This window comes from Mugil cephalus, chromosome 2 (assembly GCF_022458985.1).
Source record: "Mugil cephalus isolate CIBA_MC_2020 chromosome 2, CIBA_Mcephalus_1.1, whole genome shotgun sequence".
NCBI lineage: Eukaryota > Metazoa > Chordata > Actinopteri > Mugiliformes > Mugilidae > Mugil > Mugil cephalus.
Window position 1 is genome coordinate 2,592,738 of NC_061771.1, and position 21,910 is coordinate 2,614,647.

Here is a 21,910-nt window from a genome sequence, read left to right on the forward strand (position 1 = left end):
CTATTCGTATAACGTCTGCTGTGTGCAGCATGTGTGTGTATTCACTGTTATGTGTTCACAGATGACATAGTATGGAATTTAATTTAACAGTATGATGTAATAACAGCAGGCAGAAGGTTTCACGATATCAACAGGTTGTAAATATCACTAGTCAATAAAAACCTAAGGCAACACTGTAGTTCCATTTCTCAGAAGCAGGGTCGTACAAGGTACTTCTCAATACTTGGTCTGTAACCCATAATGATGATCTGCATTCCAGGTGTTTGAAGAGCAGACATGAAACAGAAGCCAAGTAAAGAAGTGCTATAATTAATAGAAGAAGAGTTAGAGTTCTGCTTCCCCAGTCACTTGGTTTGTTGAACAACAGTGTGATCTGGAGTAAATAAATTGTATAATAATATAATGCTGATCTGTGAAGTTTCATCTTAGTTATTGAATGCTATAAAAACAGGATTACTTGATGTGACATAAGTCTAAACTGACAGCCGGCCCAGTTATAACATGAGAGTAGGAACACCAGAATAACTCTTCATCTAAAACTTACAAAATGAATAGTTGTGCTGTAAATTGTGCTAATGATCCTGAAGGATCTGAACAATCTTTACAGTAAGTTAAGTAAGTTAAATCTTAGTGAAATCAAAGTGTAGTATATAATTCAGCATGTCTTTGGTAGGTAGAGCAGAGCTCGTATTGACCAAACACAAACAGGTCATTGATTGGACGTGACTCTACTCTAGACCATTGACTGTATATACCATGAACAAACCCATGGTAACGTCACCCTTTGGATTCTGAACCACACTCAGATACTCCAAAAATGGACATGGGGGTGTCGTGTCAGACATTGTATCCCGCACACCCAACTCTCCACTACCTGTTAGCTCAGGCTACCGCTGGTCACTCTAGGCAGGAACACCTTTAATTATGTGCTGTGTGGGCTCATTGCTCACTCCTGAAGGTTGCTGCTTGAGACTCATCGTCCATTGTTTTTCCTACAGTCTATGGTTTTAACCACAATTACTAATACAGACTGCTGCCACCTGTTGGTATGGAGAGTTATTCCTTGCAGATGCAAATAATTTGGCTGTAATCTTTGCTGTGTGTTCAAGTGCAGCTTTCTGGTTACATGAGGCAACGTCAAAGTCAGCTTTTGTTGCTGGTAATTCTTTAATTTTGGTTTGGGTGTGTGTGCTTTTACCTTTGATGCCAATTAAACATCAGAGTCACATAGAGTAGACTAGTGGTCTTTGTTCCAGGAGGTACAACCACTGTTTTTGTCACTGTAGTCTGGTGGGTTTGAAGAGTCATATGCCTCAAATTCCAAGAATATGCTGTCTAAATGCAAGGTAAATCTTATAAGGTGCATATATATACTCTACAGCAGTAGAGGCGCTTAAACAGCATTTCTGTCTTTTCTTTTTTTCATCATTGTTAAGCTCTGACAATAAATGTGGCTCTAGAGGAAACACTCAGTTTTTGCCAATAACAGCTGCAGTTTGACTTTGTATTATGAGTCAGTGCTTAATTATGCACTCAGTGCAATATGCTGCTCAGGACAGAGCAGTGGCACAGTTGTTCAAATGTCAGACAGAACCAATGATTTCAGGTGTATGTGGTGTGAGTGAACTGCTTTCTGATTTCTCTTTTTAGTCATGCTGATAGAACTGCACGTGCACCAAGCAACATTTGACTTAGCTGCAGTCTAGAAATTTACCCCCTGAGTGAGCTGTTTGGATCACTACACACTCACATAACTACAGATGATCCCTGCTGAGGGAAGTTGCTGTAGTTTGCTTGTTTGTTCGTGCACACACACACACACACACATAAACTCCACTTATCTGTGGGCCCCATGCCCCAGCCTCGAGTGGAAGCCAAACAGACAAGCTGTTTATTTTAGCAGTTGATTTTTCTTTCTTTCTCTTTTTGCATCCCTGCCTGATCTGTCATGCTGCTTCATCCAGCCGATCGATAATGTAATTCTTAACCAGACGCTTCTGTGCACTGGAGTAATTACCTCCTCCATTATCTGACCACATCTCTCATTACGCTGTAAGCAGCCTTTATTAGGGCCACAGGCAGAAAAGCAAAGAGGAGGCACACAAACACACCCGTGTATACAAAAGATAAGCATGCACAAACATCCTTACATGGCACCATACTTGAGTATTCAGGAAGACAAACAGACAGTCTTCTCACCTTTCTGCACTCCTCATCTTCACTTTGTCATCTCCATTCCTCTCTTTGCCCAGTCAATCTGATAGCCATTAGTCAGTATTGTTCCCATGGGCTACTCGCTCACATACTGCACATCTATGGGAGCATTTCCATTCAGCAAGATGGCTCACCTCTCTGTGATAGCAGTGTAGCCCAGGGGAAATAAAGACAGTCGCAGCCAAATCAAATTCACTGCACAGTGGGGGAGACGATGGCACAGATCAGCATGTTACTGGCCTCTTTAGGCTCCTTCTGTGGGGTTTTTGGACCCAGAGTTGGTTAAATGGTTTAATATTACCAACTTAATATTAGTAACACCGTCAGACCTGCCGGTTTGATTTCCACTGTGGGTAAATGCCAGAGATAGTGCTGAGGGACAGTTAAAAAAACTATTTGTCAATCACAATGCATATTTATGCAATGCATTTGCAGCATCAGAGTGCTTTCAGAGATGGCTGGAAACAGCACACACAAACAAACACTAGCTTGCTCTTGACACTACTACAAAGTACATTTTCAGCAATTGTATGCTTGTTGGGTCTTTCAGCTACGGGAGGAGTCATGGTGCATTAGCATGGGCCACTGAGATAAAGGCCAGTGTGTCACAGGAGCTTGCAGGTCACTGAATACAATGACCTTTATAAATAAAACTGATGGAGCTTTGTTTGAAGCACAGTGCTGCTTCACAACACGTGAGAGTTGAATTAGCTATAGGATTAGTTAAGCGATTTTAAATATGTTTGTGAGTTTACATGAGAAACACATCAGTATATGAGCCAGTGAAAAAACACTGTACAGCCCTCTTCTAGGTTGTTAAGGGAGACAAGGTCTGACCTGCGAGAGAGAGGTTTGTGTTGCGTTGTTCATCATCAGCTTTCTCTCCGTCCCTCTTGCTTAGCCATGAGCCTCTTGTTATACAACTGTTTATCAGACTGATGGCAGTTCACTAATGGTGTCAGCGGACTTCAATTAGTTCTATGCCACGCTCGATCGCTCCAACTGTTCTGCTGGAGAGGGACCTTAAATTGTCTGAAATACCAGGGCCATTAGGTGTGAATGTTTAATAGGAGTTTAAGCAGAGAAGGGGAGAAGAACAGGTGGACAGGGGTGGAAAAACATCATGCCAGTGAGCATTTACAGCCTGTCCTTTGGTATCAGAGAGGGAACATAACTTCTTCTGGTTGTGTGTCAACAGAAAAAGAATTATACTATGTGATGAGTTAACTGTGCACACTGAATCAGTCAATACAAAAGAAATTCTAAGAGTAATGACTATATTGAACTCCTGCACCTGACATACACAGCTTTGTTAGACTGTCTAGATTTGTGAATTGTCTCCATTCTTATTGATGCCACTGTCCAGAGAGAAAAAATGCTGTGTGAATGCTTGCAGACACTTAACAGATAATGTTTTTTGTTTTATTTCATTGTTTCCATGCACTTGTGCTTCCAAAGACAGTCCTGTCACCAGTATTAACATAAGCACAGAAAATGACTAAATTGTTCTTTATAGTTGCTGTTTTGTGGAACAGGCTACCGTTGGTAATTGCAGGCATGTCTACCTCTGAAAATGTATTTAGATGGAGACAGTATTGATATATTCTCAATTAACTTCATGATGACAGCTCAATATTGATCAACGTGTCTGCAACTGTTATGCACAGACATTGCCTCTGGGAGTGTTTTGGACGGATTAATGTGTCAGTACGAGAGTAGATGTTTATTTTCATTATTTCTTCCAATATAACAAGGACTATTCAGACACTAGAATAGAAACATCTACCAGTCAAAAGAAAGAGGAAACTGTGGGTATTGCGGAGATATGCATAAACTTCATAGGTGTTTTTTTTTTAACACTTCATAAATGTATCTGTGAATATTTCTAGAGTGGAACTAGAAGCATAAGAAATAACTTTGTGTGATGACACTCCCTTTAGGCAGACAGAGTGGACAGATGTGAGGCTTATAAGAGCTGATAAGAGAATTACTTTTCATCTCATTAAACAACTTGACTGGACTGAACAACCACTCATGTGCTCGAGTACAATCTTTCTTTGCCTGTGGAGATCTTTAGACTTAAAGGCTGCCAGTGACAGTGTTCCAGATCGAGTATTGGCATATTTGGGTTGTCTAGACACAGCAGGTGTCTCAAAATAGAATCAATTTATTTCTGTCTCGCAGCCCCTCATATGTTACAGCCTCACAGTCACCCAACTCTGACTACCAAACAATACTGAGAGCAGTCTCCTGCAACAAAGTCTACCTTTTAAAATAGGCATGTAGATTGAATAGTTATATTTACAGTCTGTCAACCATAACAGTTATACATTTGATTCTGGTGAGCAGTCTAATTAAAATGTGAACACAACAACTTTTACTACTAAAATGTGGAAAACTGAGTAGACTGTGACAGTCTATGTAGGTTATAGCTGATTGTCAGTAAACCAATATTTCTCACAGAAAACACACTGCACTGTCTCAACTTGTCAGTGTCACCTCTTGAAGGGTGGTCCCCAGTGATCGATCAGTCTTGACAGGAGTCCTCCCTCTGAGGTGAGCTATGGAGCTGGTGACTCAACTGTGAAGTAGTGACACAATGCATTACACTGTACACTGATCAGCCACAACATTAAAACCACTGCAGCCAGACACAGACACACAAAAACTGTTTAGGGTGATTGTCAAAAATCATGAAGAACAGCACAAGGTGTTGACCTGGTCTCCAAACTGATTATGGGTATCTGTGGGATGATCCACAGAGGCCCCCACTAACAAAGACCAAAGACCTCCACTAACAACATTCTGTTACCAGACACCCTCAGAAGACCCATGTCTATTCTCTGATGAGTCAAAAGTGTTTTGGAGGCACAAGGAAGACCTATACAATATTAGGAAGGTGGTCATAATGCTTCGCCTGATCAATGTATGTTGTTGTTGCATGTTTACATTGCCTCTGGGTAGTACTTCATGAAAGAAAATGCGATAGACTGAAACGTTGTCCCAAGACCCAATAAACAGAGCTGAAATGTGAGTGTGGCAGCAACTTTTCTGAGGATCTGCTACCAGCACCACCCATTCCAAGGAAAGTGTCCATGTTAATTGAACCTTGATAGAAAGATACATAAAAAATCTTGCTGTACACTGTGCTTTGACTGTTGCTGTCCTGAAGTACCTGCTAAAACCTGGTATTTAGGAAATAGAGTGTGTCCTTTTGATTGCCATAAAACACAGCACTGGTAAAATTCTAATAATCTTGGTTTAAGGGGAGGGGGGTACTTCATATAAAGGCGTACTTGAGATGAAAAGATGATGACAAGTTTCTATATAACTATTGTCATTGGTGCTATACGTTGAAGTGGCCACCTGCATGTTCCCTAAACAATCCATCTGAACTGACACATTATTGAGAAAGCCTACAGTGTAGTATTATGCACAATTTTGCTTTGGTGGTTGTTTCTCTTCTCTGCCATTGTCTCTTCAGTATCATGACTTTTGTTGTAATTATTCTGCCAACACTGAACAATTATTCATTCATTCATTCATTCATTCATTCATTCATTTCCTGTAACCACTTGTTCTACCCCAGCTGTCATTGGACGAGAGGTGGGGTACACCCTTGACAGGTCACCAGTCTATCAGTTCGATGTATACCAATGATGGGAAGGAGAAAGTATGCAGAAGGCTTGTAATGACTCATGATACAAAGTATCTCACATTTTCTGTGAAACATGGTGGTGTCAGAGCGATGCATGGGCATGCAGGGCTTCTAACAGCACTGGGTCACCAGTGTTTATTGATGATGTGACAGAAGACAGAAGCACCCGAGTCTGCCTTCGCTGATATGTCTTCTCTACAGATGACCCATTTTCTTACAGACATGCCTCCTGCATCTCCAGTCAAATCAACTGTTTTCATGTGTTTGTGTGTGTGACATTCATTACTAAATTGAACATTTCTATTTTACTATGAACTGTGTATTTTTAAGTCACTCCACAGAGATGTTGGTCTTTGACCTTTAGTGTCGTAAACACTAAGATGTGCTGCTAAAACAAAATGGGCTTGGCTTCAGCTCACTGCTTCTCTACTCTCTGATCTTTCTAGCCTCATCATCAAGAGAATTAAGTCCTGCCAAGTGACTGATGCTGTAACTGCCCCTTGAAGTCAGAACATGATATTTGACTATTTCATCATCATAGCTTTGGGACTGTGAGGTTAACGATACAATCCCCTTTATGTCGATGTCATGGGTGCCTTGAGTTAGTACCTAAACCACCCAAACTGCTTCTTGGGGGCTTTGCTCTGCTCTGCTGCACTCTGCTCAAGGTGTGCTCACATGGATGGATAAATGCAGTGGTGAAAAAATCCTTATATGTGTACATATAAAATGAAATATAAATTATTTGATTTTCTCTCCCTCTGTCTGAGTCAGTTTAAAGGCAAATGGTGTAATGCTATAACTACAATGGAGGTTTTAATAACCGCCTTGGCGTTAGTTTAATAACAGTGATTCTAAGCTATATCAAGATGTGAATACGGCTCACATAATGATAAAGTTTGAGTCTGAAATAATCTGCTGTAATCAAGAAGTCTTTGTCCATCTTCAAGATCAGTTCACTGAGTTCACTTGAACTCAGAATGTGCCCAGGTAACATTTTTTTCATTTCTCATCATGTATGTACGGCAAGACGCAAACTTAACACAAACTACAAAGCACCTTACCAGTTGTTCTAATGATTTTGGCTCAAAGTAATTTGAAAAGTAACCAATTCTAAACCAATAAATAAACCAAGTCTTGACAAACTGAAAAATTGCAAAATGTCCTAAATCTGGGTTTGCAGGAATTTAAGAGAATACAAATGACTTTGCATTATATAGGCATCTGATCAGGGCACTCAATTTCGGTCCTGTTTGTGGTTCATATTGGTGTAGCTGTCACTTTTCCTTTGTCAGAGAACAGCTGCTGGATGTTGTTAGCTGCACTATAAGCATACTCTTGTTAGGGAGAGGAACGCTACTGTGTCAGACTGTTGGTGTCATCGCCAATCACATTCTATATTGCTAAAACTGGCATGGAGGCCTCACTCGAACAGGATAAATGATGCAAACAGAGCTGTGAAATTGAAGGCAAGGATGAATTGCCTCAGTTTCTGCCCATACGGCCAACAAGGCCATATACGGTAGAGTTGCACTGCCTTTGCTCCTTTTTCATCGACCTCTATCCAAAGTTATAGTGTGGGATATTTCTAGCTTAGTCTCACAGACATGTTCAATTTTGATTTGTTGTGTTTTGACCTAGTTTGCTAGAGTTTTTGTTTGCTATGTCATTCAGAATGTAACCACTGGCAGTCACTATTAGACTTAGACAGACTTTAATGATCATGTGGCTGCACGATGCCATCTGTAGTCACGTTCCCTGTGAATACAGATGGCACCGCCGACCCGAACCTCCTTCTCTGCTCCTCCACCGCCAACTCCAGCCTGGCATCAAAGCACTTCTCCTGAAGTTTAGCGGGAATCTCAGGCCTTACTCAGGGCAGCTCAGGGAACAGCGCTAGCAGCGCTAGCAGCCAATAGCAGCACACACCAACAGACACAACGGCCGAACTTTCAGGCTGTGTCTACATAAAACATCTGTATCACCTCTCTTGCAAAAATAAATATGGTCTAATTTTATCAATTGTCAATAAGCTGTCAGCACTGGTTGCATCATGGCTCTTTTTTGTATTACATCAGTAAACCATAGACTGTGCAAAATCTTCACAAAGCTGGCAACAAGTTATTTAACCCCAAATGATGCAATCAGTAGCTTCTCATTTCTTAAACAACCATGTGGAAAGACGTGGTCGTGGAAAAGATGTTGGTCTGTTCGGTCAAATCACTGGCAGACATCAAGCAGGGAAAACATCTACAAAGATGCAGATCTGCTACATCTACATCTACTACAAGCAGAAACTACTAAAACTGGCTTAAGAACTGCATTATTAAAAACTGGAAGGATAGTGGGAAACCATCATCTTTGAGGAAGAGATGTGGTAAGAAAAAAATTCTGATTGATTGTGATCGGCAGTCACTTAAATGTTTGGTGAAATCAAAGCAAGGAAAAAAACAGTAGAACTCAGGGCTATGTTTAATAGTTTTGCTTCCTTCCCCAGGAATTGGTTATATTTTTAGTTTAAGTAAATCAAATAATCCCAGTTCTGCCTTGCTGTACTAAGCAAAAACACAGCAAGGTTTCTCTCCATGCTAATACAGGTGCAAGTAACACCTGAACTCATTTGTTCAGGGCATTACAAAGTGACTGTGAATCTCAGTGCACATCTGCTATAAAGATTAATGAGTCTTGCTTCGTCTGGCGAGGAACGAGAATTAAATTGGACACATTTATACAGTGCTGTATAAACAACAGAGTGAAACACTGACAACAGTTCTGTATTGAAACATCGCTCTGCCTCTCCCTCAGTTGCATGGAACCTATTGTGTGCCTTGTAGCTTTAGTGGAGAATCTCTGTTGCTGCTTCTGGGTGCTGCAAATCAGCAGCTTGCGAGCGAGATGACGCCAACAGCTGAGACCTCCTCGCTAGTGATTCATTGCTTTAATCACTCGGACTCTCTAACCCCTTACCAAGCATGGCGGAGTTTGACACATCAGTGCCTTCTCCTACCCCTCACAACATTTGTCCTATTTAGAACTCTGTCTTTACTCGTGTAGACAATTAGATATGGGAGGAACAGCGTTGTGTAGAGCTGGTAAAATACAGCACGGCTGTGGAAGGTTGAACACCTGTGACAATCGGTATAAGGTTTTACTTGACACACCTGAAATGATGGTGGGTTCCTTATGCACCTTCTCATAGAGCCCATCTAACCTCATCACTGGAACATTCCAGAAACTGGAAATAATTTGCTCACATTTAAACATGGGACAGTTTGCCTTAACTTTAAGTTCCTCCACTCTTGCTTTGCCTTCACCTCGCATTGTTAAACTAAGAATGGTTATATCATTAAATCCACAGCACAAGAGCAGCCTTGTGAGCCTTTATTGATTTTTCCCTGGTCTCTTTTTATTGCTATATAACACGGAAAGTGGATAGGATCAATCACTCCTCCTTTCTCTAGTTGTCACCTCAAGGCAGAGAGACCCCAATAGCTTTAGAAACACTGGTAGATAAAAAAAAAAAAACTGCTTTACTATGAGGGCACTAAGGAGATTGGAGATGGGTAGCGGAACCCTATTTTGTTCTAATTTCTGTCAAGATTGTGAATTGTATGAGGAAACTGAAGGCAGTATGGCTGGTTAAGGGAAAGAAGCCTTACAGATGGCGATGAGTCACTGTCAGAGTGCATGGAGACTTGTACTGGATGTGGCAAGTAGGATATTTGTCGTTTCGAGAAAGTCATTCAGGAACTCAGCTCACTCTGGGTTCATCTGAACTCGGCTCCAAAATAATTCACTTGCTTCTTCCATCCCTGTCCTATGGTTTCTAGTATGCTTTCGATATTCACTTTAGTTATTTCCTCCCCCAACAAAAGCAGGGCAGCAAATTAAACAGATGTGACGCTGGATTAAAGCAAAGCTGTGTGAAACTGCTGAGATGTCACCCGCGAGGAGGAAGAATGCAAGTAGGGCATTTGGCGTAGTTTGCACAATATGGGACATGAATGTTGAGCTCTCGGTGTGAGAGGCATTCAGCCCCCACAACAAGAAGCAGAAATATTCAGCTAGAGGCTGGAAAGTAGCTGGAGTCAACTCACCTTGTGGTATTGCGTTACGCCAGCCTAAACAAACAAGAGTTGTAAAATTTGTTGCAAATAGACCCTGTATTTTACCTGTATTTTATATACATTCGTCCTCTTTCGGCTTGTAATGCTGAAAGCTGTGTATGTTTATCCTGGACTGACTGTGCTAGAAGACTGTATAAGGAAGGCTAGAGCAGACAACCTTCTAAGAACACTCGGACCTCAGGAGTGCGGGAAGCACTAATATCTCTGAGGTCTTTGCATGACTCTGTGGTCACATGAGCCATACACTAGAGTGGTCTCCTGGAGCAGCACCATCTCAGCGGCAGACAAGAGACTGAACAGAGACTGAACAGACTGGCTCTGAGCTGCTCTCTTGAGCCTGTGCAGGTCGTGGGTTATTGGAGGATGGAAGCAAAGCTGTCACCCCTGATGGAAGACCGATCTTCTTTGGACTTCTGAACATGTTTGCAGGAATTTCCTCAACTTCAGCTATAATAGCATTAGTGAATTCAGCAATACGCACCGGGGGGAATGCAGGGGGGATGGGAGGCATTAAAATATAGATTTCTCTTACATGAATTAAGACACATAAATCAAAGCAGGAAAGAATATTCCAGACCAATACAAACAAAGAATTACTATATAATAGCAATTGCGCATGTTTACCTCATTTAAATTTGGAGTATAACTCCTACTAACAACTGACAGAAGGAATTAGAGGGACAATGGAAGAAAGCAGAGATGCGTGTGTGTGTGCACATGTATAATTTTAGAATCTAATTTTAACGTGTTATGTACCACCAGCAGATCATTTTGCCAGGACAGAATGTGTATGTGCTTGGCTGTGTTTTGTGTGAGACAGTCAGAGAGCCAGAGAGAGAATTTCAGTTTGGATCACGAAGCAGGGATCAGCTCTTTTCTGTCTCCAGGAGGGTGCTTTTGGGAGCTTATCGTCATCTGTGTATATTCAATTTTTTTTTTTGCCCCGTTGTCACAGAACGAGACTGCAGGTCTGTCACTCACAGTGTCGTACTGGGGCCCTCAGTGGCCCCTTCAGCCTTTTCCCCTTTGGCGCTCCTGAGTGATGCTACACTCAGATGGCTGCTCTGTTCAGTATGAGGGCTGCTGGGCTGTCAAAACAGTGCGCTCAACAAAAGTGATCATGTGAAGAAAAGTGTCTGTGTGCAAAAACTGTATAGCTCCACCACCACTCTCCATAGAGTAAATGAAATGCAATGTAACATACAAATGTTCTTGCTTTGGCTCTCAACGAAGCGATTGCTGATTATGAGTCGACACAGGATCTTGTTTTCAGTATTGGACCACTGTGCACTGGCACTGCAGTGATCCTGAGGGTCGGGCTCTGCACTGAGACAGCATTATGATCTGTGTGTGTGTGCATGCCAAACCACACAGGAGAAAGAAGTCAATCTTGAATGTAATGAAAATGCAAATTGTCTATCTTGTGTCAACCTGTGCTGTCAATCAGCATCACAGCTCCCCATCGCCTTTCAACCCCTCACAAAACGGCCGGCTATCAGCCCAGATGTGACTGGGACAAATCACTCCACCAAGCCATTTCCATCATTCATTACAGATAAATCAATCTCCCTTATTGTTATGTTCTCTCCCTGTGTCCATTCCCTATTCCTCCATCGATTTCCGTCATCCCTCCATTTGTCTGAACTGTTTTGTCTTTATCTTTCCTTTCAGCAGGTTCCCTCCATTCCTTCCAGGGGGAAACTTTTTAATTGTGATTTAACAAAAGTTCTGATAAACGTGGAGGTGAATGGGATGATAAATGATAAGTAATTAACTTCATGCTCCGTTTTCAATTACAGTTCAGAGGTAATGGATTGTTTTTTGTTTGTTTTTTCTGCCCAGGTCCAGACTCCCAATTAGGCTTCCTTTGGGAGGCTGAGAGAGGGAGTGATGGAAGGAGAGAGTTCGAAACAAAGGGGAGAAATGAGCTTGAGGAGGTCTAAATCAACCTGCTTCATTGCTTGGTCCAATTTTCACTCTTCTGTTCCCGTTGTTGTCAGCTCCTGTGGAGTAGATGTATAGAGGCGAGTACAGATCAATCTTTTGGTCAAACTGTGTTAGTGAATAGTAGTTTTGAAATGTGACTGAAAAGTACCTCAGCATGTTGCCTTTCTGAAATATGCTGTTTGTGTGGATCAGAGCAAACACTGTATAATTACATATAACCCACAGTCTTCTGCATTCAGGAGGAGGAAATGTGGTGTGTTTTTTTTTTTTTTTTTTTTTTTTTAAAAAACAAAAACAACAAACATCTGTGTGGCTTTAGGACTGGGATTGCAGGGATTGAATATGCAGTGGAAACGAACTGTGAGGTATCATACTGATCCTTGATTTAATCAGCTGACTGTTTAGGCTTATGTTCAACAGTTATGGGGCAACACTATGGTATGGCATTGTTTAATAAGAAATAACACAAGGCTATTTAGTCTGTTTAATTAAAGAACAAGGTATAGACCTGTTGTAATTGACTTATGTTATGAGAAAATAAATTTAAATAAAGTGAACTTGACCTTCAAGGGGGGTGACATAATGTTAGTGGAAACAATGCTTGACTGGCTGTGAAACAACACCCTGAGGTGTGACTATGCTGTTATGGTCATTATGAAGTCATTATGGGTAACTAGCATCAGAGGTGATTCTGGAGTCTATTGGAGCTCTAGCAGGAATTTCCACACTAGACTTGGTTAAGAAAGAGGCTGGACACAATGTACTAATGTTAAACACCAAAGAAAGAACAAACCAAATAATGTGATGCTAGAAGAAGTTTAAATGTTTATTAAAACATTTGATTTAAATGTCTCTCCCCTCATAGTTAAGGCTGGACTAACATCAGTCATTTTGTATGTAGTATTATTGTTCTCAACTGCTTTCTTTTTTCCTCTTCCCTTATTTTTTTTTTGCTCTTTTTTCACTCAGAAAGTAACTATTGCCACCATAGACTATAGAAAAATGGATGCGTTGACGCTTTTTAAAAGTGAAGCCAAAGCAGGTGGAGCGCCTAGTGTCTGCAGTACAGGTCATGAGTCCCACTAACACAAACACTAGCGAGTCTAGAGGAAGTATAGGAGGGTCATCAGTAATGTGGCTTCACTGGCAGTAGACTACTGTGCAGACTCTGGTTCCAAATTTGCAATATGGCATATCCGGATCCGGATATTAGTGTAAATTTGGCCAATAGGAGGAAGTGGAGTTTTTTCTACTATATGAGTGCCACTGTCATACTTGACTACTGTAAAAAATCATGCACATGACACGTAATGGGATTGAGTGAGCAGAGTTGTCAGGTAGTGGCTCCATAGGGAGGTCTCCGACTGTCACTGAAATCTCGGCACACTGCCCTGGGGCTCCGAGAGGTTGTCTGCCTTGCCTGTTGACAAGCAGTGCCTCTGGCTAGTGTCCTGTCAACAGGTCTTATGTTCTGAAAAGCTTAAATGTGGCTAACAGGACATATCGCTCCACTACAGCTCAGCAAGCAAATATGGTATTGGAAACCATTAAATATATGAGAAAATTAACAAACAACAGACAAATTTTATGATGTCAACCTAGATTACTGATTGTGAGGCTCAATGTGGCAGCCCTGGCTGTTTCTATCTCAATTAAAAAAATCAGAAAAGAGATGGAATGTGAGTAGAGCTGAGCTAAGGAGGAACTCTAATAAGATTTAACACTAAGAAGACACTGGAAGAACTTGGATATCTATTATTCACTTAATAATCATATTTGCATAAAGCAGGACTTAAATTTCTCACTGAGCATCACTTCAGCCAGTATGCAGAAATTTTTTCTATCAAGGTTTGAAAATTCTATATGATCCTGTCTATAATGTAAACTAGTAGGTGGACTGTTGTGCATAGGCTGACTCTAGAGCTGCCACCCAGCAGTCACTAATGCCCCAGTAGGATGTCTCCTTTACTCTTATACCACATATTAGACCTGCATTAACATTAAGGGTGCGAGACACTGATATGCCATTTCTGTAAGTGATCAGAGTTTGATCTGTCTGTTGCTCTCATCTCAACCGCTCTTGTGACTGTAACTCATTTCTGTAACGACCTGGATGAATCACTTGATCAGAAACACTTTTGTTGAACTGACTCTCCTTGTGCTTTGTTCCAACATGATGCATTCAGAAATGAGGAAGTGCCTTTGACCTTTGCTGGCAGAAACAGAAAATCAATTTGGGCTGCTGTTCTGAGGAATGACTTCTTATATCTGCCCACAAAATAGGGTAATAACTTCTAATATGTCTGATACCATTCAGGGATGATAATATTACATTTATTTGGTTAATTGGACCTTAATGAAAACTGTTTCAGTACAATTGGCGGTAGTCATCCATCCCAGATCATTATTTCTTTACAAAATAAAAGAAAATGTTTGCAAATGAGCCTAGCACATTAATTGAGATTAAGCGAGGCTCACTTTATTACATAAGACTGTTGAACATTGATTAGTTTTATTATCACCCATTAAATTGTTTTGTTTTAGCATCTGGGCTCATCAAATTTTCAAATTTGTGTTGCTTGTCTTGTTCTGTCCAGAATAGTTAGCATAAATCAAGATGTGAACGCCATGCTTGACACCAGTCATATAGTGCCTGTCTGTTCGGCCTGTATTTTCCCTTAAAAAGAAAAAGAAACCTTAGAGGCATAAGCCTGCCAGGGTATAGCCTGTCTGCATTAACCGGTGTCTATGTGTATTTATACAAGCAAGAGAACAAAAGCATAAATGGGCCAATAGTTTAGAAAATAATGTAATTTAATCCATTTAAAACAGAAGCTATGTTCAAATCTAATATTCTTTCTTTCAGACATAAATAACCGGTCTATTAGAACTGAATAAAAAAACTAAAACATTTTTAATATTGTTCAAATTCTTTAAATGCAGTATCCTAGAAGTATCGTTATACTCTATAAGTATAATGTCATTGCAATTTAACAGAAATCACTTGAGAGTGTGTAATCACACTATAAATGTACTCAAAGTGTTCTGTTTCATCTACCAGAGGGGAGGAGTTGGAGCAGGTTATGTCTGGGGTGTGATGGATATGCATTGAAGTTTCCTGACTCTGGATGTGTATAATTCCTGGATAAAGGGCAGGCTGGCACCAATAACGTGACTGTGATGGATGTCCAGAGAACAGATTGGATTGTTGCCATGTAGAACTGGGTCAGCAGCTCCTGAGACAGGTTGAACTTCCAGAGGTGGTGCCAATATAACATAGTCTGCTGGGTGTTTTTGATGATGGTTTCTAAGCCGGGTGTTCGTTGTTGGTCCTGGTAGATCCTGAATGTTTCCACCGCACACACAGTGTTGACACAGTGACTGACACTCTTGAATGTGACTGATGACCACTGTGTCATTTGCATACAGTAGTTTAGCAGATAGATCTCCTGAAGTGCAGTCAGATGCAGTCACTGGTGAAAAGAGAATACACATTCCTGCTGGGCGCCAATGTTAATTTTCAAGGACTTTTGGGATCCACTGGCAGGTGGTACAGAGAGCTGGCTGAGTTTGGAATGTGTTGAATGTGTTGAATGTGTTAAATGTGGTATTTAAGTCCTCAGGCAGGATTCTTGCACAGTTCCCTGGGGGTTGAGGTGGCAGAGTGTAAGGCAACACACTCAAAGAACAAACAAACAAGGAGTACACTGGCTCTTTTTACAAGGATCTTGCATCTTTTTGAGTAATAATTTAATTTAAGTTATTCCAACTCAGCCACCACTAAATCCCACAAGACTTTTATAGTCTTTTACAATTTTCTCAAAAATATTAATGTAAATAGTCACCATCATTTTTTCAGCACAGTAATAACTTAAATTGATATATATATATATAAATATTTTTTTACCGACTTAAGTTCAAACATTCCCAGTTTAATGGATTATTTATTTCAGTATTTATTTAATGACATTACCTTTGGTAACAGGTTTCCACCCACCTGAGGGTATACCATTTGAAACTCTATCACTTCATTAGTATAGCATTACTATCCTGCCATAAGTTGGTCACAATCAGTGTTTTAAGTCAACCAAGAGAAACAAAAAGTATTGAGTTGTCTGAATTTAAGTGTCCGATCTTTATGACTATCAACTCATCTTTGAAGAGATACTCCTCCTGTCTGCTGAGATACACCATTAAGCCATCTGTCTCCTTGTTCCTGCAGACGCATCTGTGAATTAGAAAAAAATAAATAAATGAAAAAATTAAATTATATTTCAAGCCATCTGTTAAATTTAAACCCTACAATCACTTGTTCCCGACAATAAACCAACACAGCACTACCCATAGCCTGAGATTATATATAAATCATGATCTATAACACTGAACCCAATTAGCGGTCCACAGGCCACACCCAGCTTTAAAAGTCTGGCCAGTGTATTTTCATAGCATTGGACATGTATAATAATATGCACACTGCTTTGCTGTGGTTTTGCATCGACCTGATCCCTTCAAATCTGACCAGGTTTGTTTTATTTTACCAGACCACGCCAATGCACTTTTTAAACACTATGCATGCCAGACACCAGATACTTCAGAAGAATTGTCTCAGTCCATCACCTTCATTCTCTCACTGACTGGAGAGCGGAATACAATTTATTTTGGACCATTTGCTATTGTGATATAAAAGTACAACCACAGTACTAATAATTTCATTTTACAACTTAATTTAAAAGGAAGAGAGAGAAACAGTGCAAAGCCAGTAGTAATGTTTAAATAATAAAGGAAGACATTAAAATAATATCAATTAAGACAAATATACTGTAGTTTACCACAAAACGTTCTTATAATCCATTGCTGAGTTTTTGAGGTATTTAACCTTTTATTTCAAAAGTGACAAACTGGAAATCTTTTTGTCTCTGTTTGTCTTCTTGTCTGTTTGTCTTGTCTGCTGACAGCTATATTGTTTAACAGTCGGCATTTGTTGTAATAATGTTATTAGTGGCATGCAGAGATATGTCAGGCCTTTGCAGAAAAGTTAGAATAGTTATCTTTTCTTCCGGTTCTTTCCAGTGTGGCACTTGATGCAGGATTGTTGTTTGTTACTGGTCCAGAACATGGTTCACACATCTGCATTTACTTCACGGAAACGGTGGCTTTGAACCACTTGCCGGAGAGGATTGCATTTTTTCTCCTGGTTTGATGCTCAAATCAGGCATTGTGAACCCCAGACTTAATTATTATTATTACAACTACTACTACAAATAACAATTACTGCATGCTGCTAGTGCTGATAATAGGAAAAACAGAATTTCCACATAAAACAACTGTTGGTGCAATGGGGGAAAAACATGGATTTTTTTTATATGCATACTTTACGGCCCTTGGGTAAAATTAATTGTGGTACTCTCATCTAGAATATTAAATGTAGCGCAAACAATTTTAATGTGACACCAAAACTTGCTCTTTTAATGGATGCACAGTAGATCTGTGTCTGTTGTAAAAAAGTGAAAAGGGAAATGTTCATTCAAGAGCCTTATTAAGTTGAGTCAGTGTTCTTTATTGTAATTTTGACCAACTTTCTAAATTAAGGTATCAGCTTAATAAAACGTGTACACTTAGCAAACTTTTTTTGTACTGAAAAGGCACTCGAATTTCTTTTTAAGTTACTTTCTAACCCCATGAATCATTTAGAGTCCAGTGACTAATATCTGCTGTGACGCACACCATCTGAGACTCTATTTGCAACTGGTTTTCACAGTTACTGTATTTCCAAAACCATTGATGTTATGATATTGATGACGATGAAAAAAGGTGTTTTTGTGAAACAGTTTGAAACAAATGTCTCGGTATGCCCTTCTCCTTTTGTACCTGTCTGTTGATACATGGACAGTGTTCGTCTTCTAGTTTAGCCATTCATTCCACAGGCAAATACATCTCATTGTCTGTGTAAGTGAGTATACGTTATACGTTTAGTATATAATATTTTACGGGGTTGTTGATTTGTGTGTTCTTGGAACTGCTTGTATTTTTTCCTATAATGCCGACTCTTTTTATTTTTCATTTTCCAAATGCTGTAAGAGAGGATTTTGCAGAATTTTCGTCACAGATTTCAAATCCTTTCCTTTGTCTTGTAGGTTGAAAAGTCACTGACACATTGCAGCAGACACCAGCTGTGATTATAGTGATAGTCCCTATCATCTTCCATGGTCAGAGAGGTCATTATATTCTGTGCTGAATTCCTTGTGGAGCTCTGTATTGATGGGTCCTTGGCTGCTAAAATATATTTGCCTCATTTGCCAAAATGTCATATTGATTAAGTGGCAGATAACAGAATGCATCCACGTATAATGGATTTGTTCAGTTGCAGAAATTTGGCAGGCTGTGTAGGGCTGCAAGACACAGTGGATACTGTGCTAGGCGTTATCTATAGTCTTAGAGTCTGAAAGATAAAAGATAAAATTAATGGCGTGCTCATGCACTGAACCCAATGCCTGTAACAGGTTTAATAATAATGGGTAAATTTTATCATTTACCTGAACTCCAGGACTGTCCTTTGTTTCATGGTTGATTGCAGAGGCTGCTGGTTAGCCCTGCCTGAGGTTGGATTCCTATCCCCCACAGACAGCTCATTAACAACAGTGACAAGTGCTGCTGGGGAACTTAGCCAACTGAGGAGAAGAAGGACTTGACCACCCAAAGCTACTTAATATGGCTGTGACTGGGGCTGCAACACGTTCTGTACTCTAAAATGTGACTTACCACTCTTCTGTTTGAAACAATTCAGTGTGCTGGTGCAGTTGGCGGGGTCCTGCATTTTAAATTGCATCAATGCATCTATCCTACAGACAGTGGAGTTTTTTCTCATTATGACGAATGAGCCAGGAATGATGTCTGTATTTGCTTGTATGAGCTGGAAGTGATATGAAGCCTCATGCTTATGGGTATTCTTAGTCTGACAGAATGCTTTTTGAAGTGATTTCTGCAGTCACGTTTGCATGTGCAGTTAGGCTGATTTATGCATTTATGTGAAAAGCACGCACATACAGAACGTGTAAAAACCCCATGTTTTCCCATTGGATTCCCGCTGATAGAGCAGAGGTATTCCCACGACCTGCAGAGAGGGACAGCTTGTGTGGGTGGTGAGCTGTCAGTCAAATCCGCCTGTACAACTACAAGTGATGCATGAAGGGAGTTTGAGATTCCACTGTCATCTTCTGTCTGTTCCCCTCCAGATTTCCTCCCTCTATGCCACCATTTCTGCTTCAATGCTCCGCAGGCCACACAGACTGTATAATCTGCACTCAGACTAAAACTGACTGCAGATCATTTAATTGAACAAATAATGTGGATTGGAGTTGTAGTTTTGGTCCACTCACCATTTGTTAACTCTACATATGGCCGTAGGCTGTTGTTGTTGTGTGGGTGTAAAATGAGTTACTGTGTGGCTGGTGAGGGAAATAATATTATATCCACTGTTATATTGTACCACAGCCTATTCTTTCTTTCTTTTCTTTTCTTTTTTTTTTTTAAACTTTCTAATAAAATAAAAATAAATATCACTGTATTATTATTACTATTACCTGGTGCTGTTTCTGCTGCTGCTGCTGCTTCTAGTGCAGTAACGCCGTCATCCGCTGGGTGACGCTGATGGAACCTGATTTTATTTTCGCTGTCCCTGGTGCTGAAATGTCTCTCACTGGGTTTTCCATATTGTTCCAGGACAGAAACACAATCACATTTGTCCAAAGCTGTAACTAAAGAGATATAGATATATAAGTCAGTCCATGCTTCTTCTTCTTTTTAAATATCCAGTTGAGGTCACTGACAACGAGCCCTGCTGGATTCCCAAAACGGCAATCCTTAAAGTGTATCTCATCTCTAGGGAGCTGAAATAACAACCCATAGATGGCCTTTTCGTAGCATGGCTTGACCAGTATGCCATTGCAATCTAAATGTTCTGCTTTTAGTAATGGAGAGAAAAAAAGTTGACGTTTCGAGCGCGGCTTGAGTGCTTTTCGAGTCAAAACGCCAGCATCAACTTAATAGCCCTAGATGGCGCCATGTGGAGGTGACTGCGACTGCGAAGGCTCCCGACCATTCCGATCCGTCCATCACCGTGTTGCCGGACCGACGGCAAGCCAGCCACAAGAAGTCACAATGATACCGGAAACCATGGGAATTTACCACCAAAATAAAGCTATTTAGGTTCTTACAGGGAACGTACTGTGAAGCGTGAAGCGTGAAGCGTAGGTAAAACAGAGGAACTGTACTTAGACTGCATAAACATTTTTGATTTTGAAAATATTCTAAATATTTAGACACTTAACTTTTGGAATAGTTGCTAACATTCAATGTCATGTTTATTTATATGTCATTTAAAACTAGTTCCCGAGTATTTAGTAGGGTTTATACAACTAAATAAATAAACACGTAAATAATAATCCCATAAAAATGCTCTGCCATTATACCATTAAAAGAACTGCTCATTTATCAGCATGGCAGCTATTTTGAAAATATCAGGCGGATGCTTAGCACTTGAGCAGAGCTTACTCTCCTCTTGAGAAGTGAACGAGTAAAGACACTGACACACTCGCTCCGTCTTCGCTGTGAAGTTGAAACGTCTGCGAAGCTGGCTCTCCTCTAAAAACCTCCAGGGGCAAAGCTCTCGGGCGACGCACACTTTGGCCTCATATATATATGTTTTTATTTGGTTTGTTTGTTTCTTTTGGTTTGCTTTGTTTTTGGGTTCTTTTTGTCACGGGCTTTCATCGGATATGACTCCAACGCTCCGGGGCGACTTCTCCCCTGATTCGCTTTGTTGTTTGGCTGACGACGGAATAACGCTTTAAATGACATTTTCACGTATGGACGAGGAGACTTGCTGAATGAAACTTTCTACAATTTGGATTCTTCTCGGATGAGCGAAGAAGCGCCAATGGGTGGCCGCTTCTCTTTAAAATAACCGAGCTGACTGCCCGCTGTGGAGCGCTGCGTGGGACGCGGATAAAATGTGTGGTCACCTCAAGCTGCAGGTCGGGAGGTTAGCAACGATGTCAGGGGTCGCCCGTTTTGGAAAATGATTACTGGCAGCACCGACGGTAAAATTATGGTCAGAAGATGCCTAGTAACGTTCAAACCGTTCAGGTGAGAGACAAAGAGCTTCCAGCTTTGTGGTTGTATGTATCTTTTTTAACTGCTTTTAGAAAATAAGATAACCCTTTAATTCATCCCACAGTGGTGGGATTGGAAATGACTACAGAGAATATATACTTTAGAGTTGTATAGACCGTTCACAGATGTAGCAATATGGATAATATGTAGAGCCAGGATGTTTGTACATGTGCTGTCACCCACTCAGACACACGAACTCCAGATGTTTGTCTCTGTCTGCCAGATGAATCAAATCTGCATCCATATGGATAAAGAGACAGCACACAGCTGTAAATCTTGCGCGAGCGCTTTATAAATGAGCCTGTGCCACAAGCCAGCCAAGCTCTAACTTATTCTTACTGCACGGATAGCTCCATTATCAGTGTGGCCATGCTTTATTTGGGTGTATAAATGGAAGCTATTTCTTACATGTTAGCCGCGCAAAGAGGGGATTTTTCACAGTCTATTTGATCCACGTTCTGGCAACTTCCTTTACCTGACTAACACTGTTAGATTTTATTTATTTATTTATTTATTTTTTCCTGTGAGTCTGGGAGTTAGAGATAGGGGATGCAAGAGCTACTACAATTTACATTTTACCACGTTTCTATGGTTAATACTATTTGATTATCCAGTCGTCTGCAGAGCTGGAGCCACACTTCAAGAAAAGTGAGTGATACATTCAAGCCGCACCAAATTACTTTTCCTATCTGCCCAGGTAAACACATTCAATTACACAGCTTTCTGACAAAGCTAATCAAGCCTTGACTGCACAGACAGTAAGTTGTGCTTCAAACTGTTCTTAATAAAATCA

General features: G+C 40.5%; 1 protein-coding gene and 1 long non-coding RNA gene across 4 annotated transcripts in view; both read left to right on the forward strand.

Annotated features, from left to right (window-relative positions):
• LOC125000110 overlaps positions 1-12,857 on the forward strand; it is a 69,081-nt gene extending 56,224 nt beyond the window's left edge. For both annotated transcript variants that reach the window (XR_007111273.1, XR_007111274.1), the window contains exon 4: positions 11,842-12,857. This is a non-coding gene — a long non-coding RNA (uncharacterized LOC125000110). The remainder of the gene's footprint in view (positions 1-11,841) is intronic.
• Positions 12,858-20,527: 7,670 nt separating this feature from the next.
• The window catches only part of LOC124999921 (alpha-1,6-mannosylglycoprotein 6-beta-N-acetylglucosaminyltransferase B-like), a 103,288-nt gene continuing 101,905 nt past the window's right edge, over positions 20,528-21,910 (forward strand). For both annotated transcript variants that reach the window (XM_047575167.1, XM_047575175.1), the window contains exon 1: positions 20,528-21,090. In XM_047575167.1, coding sequence (XP_047431123.1) covers positions 21,023-21,090 — 68 coding nt within the window. In that variant the 5' untranslated portion in view covers positions 20,528-21,022. The remainder of the gene's footprint in view (positions 21,091-21,910) is intronic.